Below are 12,642 nucleotides of genomic sequence, written 5' to 3' on the forward strand. Positions count from 1 at the left end.
AAAAACTTAAAATGTACATAAAAGGCAACATTGTCCAAGTTAAACAGAAAATAGATAAATTGCATTTCTTGCAGAAATGCTGTTTGAATGCTGGATAGTTTAAACTGTTAGCTGAATCAGCTGAATAGCTGAACTGAAGCTGAAAGTAGGGATGGACCGATCAGGTTTTTTGCTGCCGATCACCGATACCGACCACGTGGATTGGCCAGAAATTTTCTACAACAATATAATGAGTGCTACAAACTACATAATCTGGGAATAAAGGAAATGTAACCTAATCTAAAATGGTCTGTATTAGGGTTGTCACGGTGTGAAAATGTAACCTCACGGTTATTGTGACCAAAATTACCACGGTTTTCGGTATTATCACAGTATTTTTTTAAACGTGCTACATTTTCACACAATTAAATAAACCCTGTATGTCAGGAAATATTGTCCTCAGTTTGTGTCTAAATTTTGCCTAAAATGTGTTATTTTGTAATTATGTTGTTTATTTGTTTACATTTTTTCCCCTTTAGTCTTTAAAATACCAATATTTGCCAATAACTTCTTATTTTATGTCTGTTTGATGTCATCATTTAAAAAATATTAGATCAGATGATACTCAGTACTCAAGTAGCCTTCTAATCAGATACTTTTTTACCCTTACTTGAGTAATAAACCCTATATCAGGAAAATATCGTCCTCGGTTTGTGTCCTTCCAGTGAGCTTTGCAGATTTGGGAAAATGTCATCAGGCAGTAATCATGTTAAATTCATAATTATTCTCGGAGAGAGACCAACTCTTATCTGCCCCTGGGAGCCCCGTAATGCATAGCGTCATTTCAACATGGGGGTGTCCGCGACACGGTTTATATGCAGGTAGCGGCGCTGCGGCTGCTTTATATAGCGACTCGTTGCATTCTCCCTCAGCCCAAATCCTCGGATCACGCATTTTAGCTAAAACGCTAACGTTAGCTTGCTTTGCGTTGACTGTAGAGTTGTGGGTGATGGTTACGCAGATGTGTCATGAGATTTGAAGCGTTGCTGCCTTTCACAGACACTTTTTCTGCACGTGCTGCAAACAGGATAGCCGTCTTCTAAAAACTCCCTCGGCATTCTTCAAATATCTAAAATATGCCCGTACTTCCGACTTTGTCTTCTTTGAGGGATTATAAATGTCCTCCTGAGTGCTGCCGTCTCCTCCTTTGACCATTATTTCAGCTTTAGCTTAAAGAAAGTTTTGGTTGTAAACAACAAAGTGTGCATGTTTTTTTTTTCTACCCCACAAAGTGCGCATGTGCCGCCGGCAACTTAAGCAGATGATACGGTGGCTGGTAAGGGTCACCGCGCCTACACCGCAGCCGAGATAATATAGTTTTTTTTAAAAACAAGACGGTTATTATTGTCAACTTTTTTTTTTACCGGGGTTTACCGCTACACCGGTTACCGTGACAACCCTACCTGATCGGTCTGCTTTGATCTATTTTGAAAACTCCGAACAAACCCGATCAAACACGATAGGGGCGCTATCGGCCGATTACGATCAAATGCCGATCCATCGGTGCATCCCTAGCTGAAAGTAAGCAAAACTGTCAAAATGAGCTGAATGTTTTGAAAGATTTAGAAGCAAAAAGCACCAAAAAGTGAATAAAGCACAAAAATTGAAGAACGGAGAAAAAAATCCTAAACAGCAGAAAACTGAAATCTGAACATTATTTAAAAATCTGGACAGCAAAAATGTCTATACACTTGTTATTTGAGTAGGACTAGTTTAACAGTTTAATTTTTACATTTAGCTGAACTGTGAAATGAGCAGCATATGCCAAATTCAGAAACTTGATTGCTTAAGCTGCTGAGCGATGTGAAGTGAAGCTGAAACTAAGCTAAACTATCAAAATTAGCTGAATGTATTTAAAGAGTTAGAAGCAAAAATCACCAAAAAGTGTAATAAAGCTCATATTGTAGGTGAAGAATGGCGAGAAAAAATGCAACAAAACAGCAAACAGAAAACTGAAATCTTTGAACGTTGTTTCAAAACTACAGTTTAAAGGTGTACACACCTGGTATTTGAGTAAGAATAGTTTAATAGTAAAAATTTTCACAATTAGCTGAACTGTGACTTTTAGAAACATTTGCGGACGGACGGACGGTTTATTCAGGGTATATACAGCAATCCTTAAGTAAAATTTACTACTTTTTAATACTTTTTTTTACTACCTTCAGAATTTTTTTAAAACCATCACAACACCAAATTGCAAGTGTTAATCAGCGACCTATTTACACATATTTTAACATATATAACATACAAAAAGAATAGACTTAGAGACTCACTGATCTTGACAACGTATTGCACATATTTATTTTACTTAGAAGATAAGCCAGGCACTTCTGTTCAGCGGTTCAGACAGTTGACCACGAGGCCTGAAATGATGCACAACGACCACTGAATATGACGTCATCATTATGTGACCGGATATGCTAAAGTAGGGCTGCTCGATTATGGCAAAAACAATAATCACGATTATTGTGACTGAAATTGAGATCTCGATTATTTAAGACGATTTTTCAATTTATGTAGATTTTTATTTTTTTATTTTTATTCAGTCATAAAACTGCTCAGGGCACAATCAGGGCAAAAATAAACAAGAAACAAGATGATCACTAAAAGAACTCCTGATTCCCAGTATAAAAAGACCAATATACTTATAGCTCATAGTCTATGACCCAAGGGCTATAGACCTTGGTTTAACTCATTTAAGTCTAACCAGTGCAGACCCAAATACCAATATCTTGCAAATACTGACAGCAAGAATTATACAGTGGCATTTATAACAAATACATGCAAATTGCTGTTCACTAAATGTTGCATAGCATTTATTGAGTCGTGTCAAGGTGCTGTAGGAGAGTGCACTAGCACCGTGTCCTCAGAGAGATTAGATATTATTTATCAGCGTGAGGAACTTATTTCTACCTTATTTATAAACTATTTATTTACAAGTCCATCAGTTAATGTAATAATTGTCCCAACCACAGCTGCACCCCCAACCCCAACCCGGTCTCACAGCAATCGGGGCAAGCTGCACGTGTGTTTAGCGCGCCGCACGCGCACATTTAGCCGTTTTTATTGGCTCAGGAGTCCGCAGGTGCGGTGTGTGTGTCACTCACTCTGGTTAATCCAACAGGGAGCCGGCCCTGAGAGCTGTCTTTAGCGACCGACACATCACTACATCATTCCCTTTCCTAATGTCCTGAAGAACGGTCCGGAGTGCAGGCGGAGTGTTTAGCTAACCTGCAGGAAATGTCGACGACAGTTATCCAGAAAGAAGCTAAGGGTTACCAGAGATGTTTCTGAGGTGTTCGCTAGGTACTTTTAAGATTTAAAAAGTCAAGAAGGGGGTCTGAGAAGCTGTTAGAAATAGCGTCAAAGTCGCCAAGTTAACTTGGCAACACTGGGAGGAGCGCTTCATTTGCAACTCAAGGCAGCGCAAGTGGGAGGAGCAAATAATCGGCTTGTTTTGTTTTTATAATCGTTCAAAACATTTCATTCGGAATATATTTCTATGTCGATGTTCAGAATACGACATCTGATAGTCTGAAAAAAATAATACCTAATTTGGAAAAAATAATACCTCTGAGACCAAATTTAACACTTTTAATGGCCTTAAATTTGACTATTTTTATTTATCACTTTTTAATACTTTTTAAAACCCCGCGGACACCCTGTTATTGGACGGACGGATGGATGGACGGATGGATGGACGGGATTCATTAGAGCAAGACGATCAATTTGATGCATCATATGTGTAGGTGTGTACTTCCATTTAGCCAGAAGATGACTGAACTCTCTCAGCCAATCAAGAGAGCTGGGATGAGGTTGGGCGATTTCCCGTCTTCTGACGGTAAATAAAATGTAAGTTACGTTTCTAGTTTAACGTACAGAGAGGTCAGAAAGATCAGAAACAGCGGAATGTTATTGGCTCAGTATTAAGCTTTTTACATTCATTTCGATGAGACTTGTTTCCTTACGCACCTGTGTTGCCATGGTAACAGATGACAGGAATCTGTCTCAATATGGTGATGTCCAATGTCCCATGACCTTTTTACAATTTAAATTGTTTGTATTTTAAAGTATGTTGATACAGTTGTTTCTAAAAGTTTACAAAAGGTTGTTGCTAAGCCTGTTGCCATGGTAACCGATAAGAGAAAGAAATGTAACACTTGAGGACAAAATGAAACCCATTCTGAAAAGCCGACAAAAATTCCTGCTTTTTGAGATATAATTTGTTTCGGTACTCCAAACGGTCCGGGTGCTGGAAAGAGTTGTTTCCAGAAAATGTGAAGTTCAAAAGTTAGTGTGGAGTTTTCAGTTTAGAGTGGTGAGAGACATTTTTTTTATTTTGAATATTCTCAAAGAAATGAACCGTACGGCCACAATGTTTGGAGTACATTCATGATTTATAGCTCAAAACGAAGGTATATCCGTTAGCGGCAAGCCAGCGTGCGTCTCATTTCAATCGGACTTACAGTTTTCTCAGGACAATGCCAGAAATGGAGCAAAGGAGGGTCATTGCTCCCATCCCTGCCCATTTTAATTTTTGTGATTTTTTTCTGAAAATCTCAAGCCGTACCTCAACTTCTACCTGTGATTTTAGAAAAACTGTAATAGATATCAAAAAGATTTTTAACCAGTAATAGCTGAAAGTGTTTTGAGTTTGTTGAAACTTGAATGAAGTCTTTAGGTTAAAGTTAACCTATAAAAGTAAGAGTTCAAAAAAGTGATAGGATTTAGCTCAAAATTGAGCAATTTCCCATTCGTTTCTATGGAACCAAAAACCACTGACAAAGCTGAATATCTCAAAAAGTAAAAAATATTTTAATACCAAAAGTCATTGCCGGCATAAGCTGATCGTTTTGATACCAAAATTGTGTAAATAGTTGAAGAATTGTGGAAGTGGTTAAATGGCAAAAACAAACAACGTACGGAAGCAGAATAATAAACTATAAAGAGAAACAGGAAAACAATAGTTTAAACAATAAATAAAATTATGCAAAAAAAAAAAAATAAAGGAACCAAAATCAAAACAACAGAACAAAAAGGTGCAAACTGTGGAAATCATCATCCAAAAAGTCAAGTGGCTCATTAAAAAGACACAAGGCAACCATCGGTATAAGTAGGACACAAGATAAATATAAAAAGATGCATAAATGGGCTTAAATATTGAAAATATGTGCAGCAAATAACGCAAAAAGAAACTTAAATAACATTATGATTAAACTCTTCCATCTGTGGGCAGTGTTAATAAGTAAAACATTTCCAATAATGACTAAATGAGACAAATGTGAGGTGATTTCACTAAACCTCACCTGTCGGCATCTGGGGGAACAGTTCCCTGGATGATGATAATCTCTCCTGGATGCAGGCCTCCAGGTATGGGTCCAGTGTACGGGATCACCTGGGATAAATGTTAAACGTCAGCGTAAATATCACTGAGCTCATGTAAACGCTCCTCTGTAGGCTCTGAAAGCTTCAGCTCACACTAGTCAAGACAACCATAAACACCTGCTGTAACACAGCTGAGCAGGTTTAGCTCGAACTACGTCAGGGGCAGTTGAGGCATAAAGAAGCAGATATTTATAAACGTATCCTACCGGATTCAGGACGGTGTGTTTCGCGTTCGCTACAGACATCGGGCCCCTTTTATCAAATTGCATCATACAGAAGAAAGTCCGCTGGTATTCGGTGGTTTTTGCAGCAAACTGCGCTGGTTTTTAGCTCCGCTATGCTACAAGCGGACGATAGCATCGCTCAATCAGCCCTTAACGAGCTGCGCATGCGCGGATCCACACGTGATTACGCAAATGTGTTTATTTCTTTTCTTTTCTTTTTGATTTGTCTAATTTGCTCTCGGAAACGTTATAAAATGTATTGAACTTTTGTACATTTATTTTAAAATAATAAAAATGTTTGTATTTTTATTTTTGACTTCCGAGGAAATGCCTTCATGTTGCCTTCATAGAAACTCGAAATTTCTACTTTTCCAAAAGAACGTTCCACGAAATTGGGAACCCCTGAGCCGATTTCTGCTGAGAAAACTCAAACTCTATTAAATCTAAAACTATTAAAAGCAAAAAAAAAAACAAATAACATTAAGCGGGGAATCTTTTATTTATAAAAGTAATTCAGTATTCCCTTTTCCGAGGTACATTGAATTAAAACATTTATCCAATCTTGAGAACCACAGCTGCCGTATTGTTAATGTCCCTTTTTTATTCTCGATTTATGTTGTCTCGGTATAGAGTTTTAGATTAAACGTTTGTTTATTTCATGGTGATGTGGGTTTAACCTCTGACTATTAAAATGTAACAAGCTGCTGTTAGAAATGATGACAGATGAGATCAAATCAAATGTCACACAGAAAGAATTTTAAAGTATTTTTTGGAGATTGATGACAATATATACATATATTATACACAGACACACACACACACACACACACACTCACACAAACACAAACATATATATATATATATATATATATATATATATATATATATAAAATCAACTTACTTTGAAATAATGAAGGCTATCTACAACATACTTAAAGAGCAAGTCACCCTCAAATCAACTTTTTTTTGTTAATTAACTATATAAATGAGTGTCTAATTGCTCTGTAGACACGTTCAGTCAATAATTTGGCTACTCTTAGTTAAAATTTAAATAATCTGCCTAAAACTGTCAGCGATGCACCGTCACACAACCATCCTGGCAGTCGGCTTGCCCACTACCTTCTGCTCACCCGCTTGCAACTCATGCTGTCATTCTCCCAGACTTCTGGTTGTTTCTCCACCATTCTGCTGTCTCCTGTCTGCACTACAACTTCAGACCGTAAGTACCTAAACTTTTCCTTTTGTAAGTCATTCTTTAGTCATTACTAACACTCAATTTTACCTCAGGGCCTCCTGATCATTAAACACTAAAACCTGTGGCTCCATCTCTGTGGCGTTTCTCAGTCTCTGTAAGCTACCTGCACAGTCTAAGAAAAATCTGACCTGTTGCCTCTTACTAACCTCTGCTCTTCCTCGCAGAAGCTTCTGGTTCCTGATCTCCAGCTGTTACCTCTTCAGTCATCCGTCAAACATTTTAATAAACTGTTTTTAGCTCATTTGTCTCCTGAGTTTCTCTGCATGAAGGTCAGGTTGTTGCAAAAATCATGACATTAGCAATTATTTTGCACCACTCTGTTAAACAGCTGATATTAATTTCAAGTTATCTTTAAAAATACATTGAATGTCAAAGTGAATGAAAGGCATCCATTCAGCTTTCAGCGTCTCATGCAGGATTTTATGGACAGGCACCAAAACAGGAAATTTATAAATTGAAATTTATTTACTAAATCAGGTAAACCATAATAAAATACTAATGTTTAAAGTCCAGAGGAGGGAGGAAGGCTTTATAGCAGGGGTATTCAATTCTAGTCCTGGATGGCTGGTATCAGCACGTTTTAGTTGTTTCCCTGCTCCAACACACTTGAATCAGTGGTTGAATTACCTGTGCAGCAGCTCTGCAGAAGCCTGTTAATTATCTGCTGACTGAAATCAGGTGTGTTGAAACAGTTAAAACTAAAACGTGCTGGATACCGGCCCTCCAGGCCCAGAAGTAAATACCCCTGCTTTATAGGCACAGAGAACTCCCATCATGATCCTGGAGGAGATGACGACATGAGTGTGCCCTCCCAGATCACACCAACACCACCTGACCACACGGAGGCATGCGTTTGTAAGAAAGAAAAACTGGTGATGTATGAGTTCTAAACAAAAAGTACGAACAAAATCAATTTTACAGTTGTTTAACCTGCTGAGCACTGTCTCCCCAAAGAGCTGCACAAAGGTGCAACTGGCTCAGGACCAGGGTGCTCCATTATGCAGGTGGTCACCTCCTCCTGCTGACACCCGAGGATTACCTACAACAAAGGGAAAACTGATATCAATAAGGAAAAATTAAATCAGAGCTAAAAGTTTAATTTTAGTGTGACGTTTGATATTGTGTGAAATAAATGTGGACATGATTTTTTATTGTGGGGTCAGTACCTCGGGCGTTTCTCTGTAGCAACATTTTGTCTGGCTGACAATGAAGTAGAAAAGTCACCAGTTAAGGCAGAGTTAGACTACATTACTCCAGCTAAGCTAAATGTAGCTAAACTAGACACTAGTCACCAGACTATAGTACTATAGATTTTATTAGATTTAATGAAGGCACCAGCTGTGACATAGAAATTGGTGTGTGTTTATGTATGTATTAGGTGTGACAGAAAAAGAAGAGGGTTGTAATTATTTCAATGCCAAACAAGCTTGTAAAATAAAAATGCTTGTGGTGCATTACCTAGATCAGTGCTTCCCAACTATCTCTAACCAGTACCTCACAAAATATATCATTTTGTTTTATCCATTGTTTACATTTAGTGTCCCACTTCCTCAAGTGCTTATGTGACATCTGTTTCACTTCAGAGATGTATCCGAATCAGAAAAACTTTATTTATCCCCGAGGGGCAATTTAAAAAAAAATAACAGCAGAGCAGCATGATGTTGGACATACAAACATTGAATAAATAGGCAATAAGGAAGTAATAAAGCAACAAGAAGATGGATAAAACAGTAAAATATGCAAAAAAAAAAACACTAAGTGAATAAAGTGACTAAAGTGTCGTCTGCATAAAAGTTAAATATATGGATAGCCCAAGGAGAAGGTTTATCGGGGGATGGTCTTATCTGCTGGAGTTAAAGAGCAGAATGGATTTGGGGACAAAGGTGGCTCTCCTCCTCTCAGTCAGGAAATGCAGCGTAGGCGCCCAGAGGGGAGCCATTGAAAAGCGGGGGGAAGAATGTGAGAGGGGTTGTGGAGGATTTTGGCTGCCTGTCTCAGGGCTTGTTGATAGAAAACCCGAGTAAGAGTTCTGACAGGCAGGCCAACGATTTTGGAGCACACTGATGCAGTGGTAAAAAGTAGTATCAAATGTACTGTTCATACAACTTAAGTAATAAAAACATCAGAGATGGATCTGATTTAGGGTGACAGAAAGCACATTGAATCTGATTTGTCCTGTTCTGACAAACAAATGTCAGATCTGTATACTGGAAAGAAATTTATTATCAAACATACTTAGATAATTATTCAGTCAGAGTTACATCATATAATCCATTTGTTTCACACAAAAAGGAGCAGGCAGAACTATGAACTTGTTTAGCCCGTTCAAGTAACATGGAATAAAAAATACATGTATCTGTATGTAAATGTAGTTTAAATGTCTTCCCACAATAGCTCATGTAGATTCTGTCTGAGTTGCACCATAAAAATCCTGCAGTTCCACTAAAAGAGTATTTACCTGCAAAACAGCCTGTTAGCTCAGCTTTCTGCAGTTTCCTCTGTAGCAAGTTAGCAGTACACAGGTTAGCTCCAGTAGCTGCAAAGTCTCTGATGTTCCACAGGTTCCTGAAAAATTAGCAAACTTATTAACATAAACTGCAATGATTAATTCCATGAAACCAGTAATGAATATGTTAAGATGAGTTTTTAATACGTCTCTCTGGAACAATAGACCATTGTCCTGAGGCTAGCACAATGGCTTGCTTAGCAGCTAGCTAGTGAGCTAACGTCTGGTTAAAACCAACTTAAAAAGTGGCTTAACTTACAGATTAACTAAGAAAAGATCAAATATATTATCAATACTCACTTTAGATCCTCAGTAGACCCCACAGACAGCAGAAATAACGTGTTTGGGGCTCAAAATTCATGTTGTTGACCAGGTGGGAAAAAAAAGTCTTGGAGGCTACATCACTTCCGGGTCACTGAACTGTCACGCAAGAGAAACCACTGTCCTATGGGAGAGGACTTCTCAGAAGTCCCACCCACCTCAATCAATCAATCAATCAATCAATCAATCAATCAATCAATCAAAGCTTTACTTATAAAGCTACTTCCGCAACCCTGTCAGGAATCCCAAAGCGCTGAACATGGTTCAGTTGAAGGTAAATATATTGAATAAATCAAAAATAAAAGCAATTCAAATTACAAAATTCAAATTACAAAATAGGTGAAACATTCTGGTACAAGACAAATGTGTAAAACAATGCATTGAGTGAACCAATGAAAACTGTGAAATAAATTCAACATAAAAGAGGGCCAAAATGAAACATGTTCTGGAAACGCCAAGCGGAGGAGGTGTGTTTTTAGGTGACTCTTAAAGACTGGCAGAGATGGGGACAGCCTAACTGAGGGTGGCAACTGGTTCCATAGTGACGGTGCTAGGACTGAGAAAGCCCGGTCCCCGCGAGTACGACACCTAGAACGAGGGACAGCGAGCAGGCCTTGGTCAGAGGAACACAGAGCGCGTGATGGGGAGTGTCTGTTCAGGAGTGTGGCTAGATAGGGGGGACCACCACCCTGGAAGAAATGATAAACAAAGACGAGGATTTTGAATTGTGAGCGATAGCGAACCGGAAGCCAGTGCAGGGAGGCCAGAACCGGACTGATGTGGTTCCGTTTCCTGGTCCCAGTCAGGAACCTGGCTGCGCTGTTCTGCACAACCTGTAGGCGACGCAGTGATGATTGACACAACCCTGCATAGAGAGAGTTGCAGTAGTAAAGCCTAGAAATTACAAAGAAATGTAGTACCCGCTCCAGGTGGGCTCTCGACAGCATATGCTTGATTTTTGCAAGGCGTCTCAGGTGAAAGAAACTGGACCGGATCACAGAATTGATGTGAGCATCAAATTTAAGTCCTATCAAGTTTCACCCCCAAACTGGTAACAACTGGTTTTGAGTAGGGACAAACAGGGCCAAGATCAACATAACGATCCACATTCCTGCTGTTGGGGTGAAAAACAATGAGCTCTGTCTTTCCCTCATTCAGATGTAGATAGTTGGCCATTAGCCAAGACTTCACCTCGTTAATACAAAGGACTGGATAGAGTGACCTTTCTCCTGACACAATGGAGAGTAAATCTGGCAATCGTCAGCATAGAGATGGAATGATAGGCCATGTTTACGAAAGATTGACCCCAGAGGTAGCAGATAAATGGCAAACAAAAGAGGACCAAGGATCGATCCCTGCGGCGCCCCCCAGCGGAGCCCCTCCCAAGATGAAAAAACATCACCCAGTTTAACGCAGAATGTCCTGTTGTGGAGACACGATCTAAACCAGTCCAGAGCAGATCCTTTGATCCCAACCCATCGTTCCAAGCGACCGAGTAGAATCGCGTGGTCAACTGTGTCAAAGGCTGCTGTCAGGTCTAACAACAGAAGCACCACAGAAGTACCCTGATCTAGTGATAGATAGATGTCAGTTAGGACCCTCAGTAGAGCTGACTCTGTGCTATGGCCAGACCTGAACCCTGATTGAAAAACCTCGAACAGATCAGAGTCAGCTAAATGTGAGACCAGCTGCTGATAAACGACTTTCTCAAGCAGTTTTGATGTAAAAGGCAGGGTAGAGATGGGCCTGTAATTTGCGATCACAGAGACATCAGCACCAGGTTTCTTCAGGATCGGTCGAATAACTGCTGCTTTCAAAGCAGCTGGGACAACACGTGTGCTGAGGCTCCCATTGATAATCTGACCAAGTGATGGGCCAAGACACGGAAAGGCAGCCTTCCAGAGACGAGGCGGCAGAACGTCAAGTGGAGAGCCAGATGGCTTCTGCCGCGCAACAAGCTTACTCAGCTCAGAGTATGAAACAGTATTGAGGGAGCTAAGGGTGGGTGGTGATGGAGGAACTGGAACAGGGTCAATAGAGTTACCAGAAATAGCTGCTCTGATGCCTGATACTTTATGAACAAAGTATCTGTGAAAATCTTCAGAGTTTCCAGCAGCTGTAGGAGACATGGAGCTAGGCTCTTGATACACCAGAACAGAATTAAGTGTTTTGTAGAGAATCCTGGGATTCTTGGAGTTAGTTTCGATGATGTCTGCAAAATATGCAGTTCTAGCAGCCCTCACAGCATCCTGATAAGCAACCAGTGATGCTCTGAACAACTCACGTGAGACCTGTAGGCCATCCTTTTTCTACTTTCTCTCAGAGGCTCTACACGCCCACCTACAAGCCCGTGTGACATTAGATAGCCAAGGCTCCCTCCTAGGCCTAGACTTGCAAAGCTTGAGAGGGGCAACCACGTCCAGGACCTGATTACAAAGTACATCAAAGTGTTGTGAATAGTGATCAATGTTAGATGGATCTGGGTTAAAGGTCTCTTACCTTACAGACATACAGTCCACAAACTTTGAAATAGTTTCTGCATCCAGGGCTCTGAACCTAGTAGCTGGAGCTTCACACACAGGGACAGGACATGGCAACGTAACATCACAGAGTATAGGAGAGTGGTCAGAGAACACAGGAGGCAAAGTCACAAGGTTCATGACAGGGAGACCAAAAGAGAGAACCAGGTCCAGGGTGTGACCCTTGGCATGAGTTGGGGACGATACCCATTGAGTCAAATTGAATGAATCTAGCAAATTCAAAAAACCTTTAGCAAGCACATTGTCAGGACAGAGGACATAGTCATATAACCTGAAAGGGTTGTATCAGAATTGCAACCAAAAACTCAGGGATTGCAAAGGAGAAAGCCAGAATGTGTAAGTGCAAAGCTGGTAGTGAGAGCAAAGCTGTGA

The 12,642-nt window shown here is 39.9% G+C and overlaps 1 protein-coding gene and 1 long non-coding RNA gene across 2 annotated transcripts in view; both read right to left on the minus strand.

Moving 5' to 3' along the window:
- Window positions 1-5,830, minus strand: part of LOC107392512 (galectin-8) — a 32,541-nt gene extending 26,711 nt beyond the window's left edge. Inside the window, exons 1-2 of the mRNA XM_015970360.3 lie at window positions 5,631-5,830; window positions 5,346-5,434 (exon numbers count right to left, since the gene is read on the minus strand). Coding sequence (XP_015825846.3) covers window positions 5,346-5,434; window positions 5,631-5,696 — 155 coding nt within the window. The 5' untranslated portion in view covers window positions 5,697-5,830. The remainder of the gene's footprint in view (window positions 1-5,345; window positions 5,435-5,630) is intronic.
- Window positions 5,831-7,600: 1,770 nt separating this feature from the next.
- LOC139063836 (uncharacterized) lies at window positions 7,601-9,831 on the minus strand. The gene is made up of 4 exons (XR_011517166.1): window positions 9,710-9,831; window positions 9,362-9,468; window positions 7,834-7,942; window positions 7,601-7,734 (listed from the first exon to the last, which is right to left on the minus strand). It is a non-coding gene; the product is annotated as an uncharacterized lncRNA (long non-coding RNA).
- Between the last annotated feature and the right edge of the window lie 2,811 nt (window positions 9,832-12,642).

The sequence above is a fragment of the Nothobranchius furzeri genome, chromosome 18 (assembly GCF_043380555.1).
Source record: "Nothobranchius furzeri strain GRZ-AD chromosome 18, NfurGRZ-RIMD1, whole genome shotgun sequence".
Classification (NCBI taxonomy): domain Eukaryota; kingdom Metazoa; phylum Chordata; class Actinopteri; order Cyprinodontiformes; family Nothobranchiidae; genus Nothobranchius; species Nothobranchius furzeri.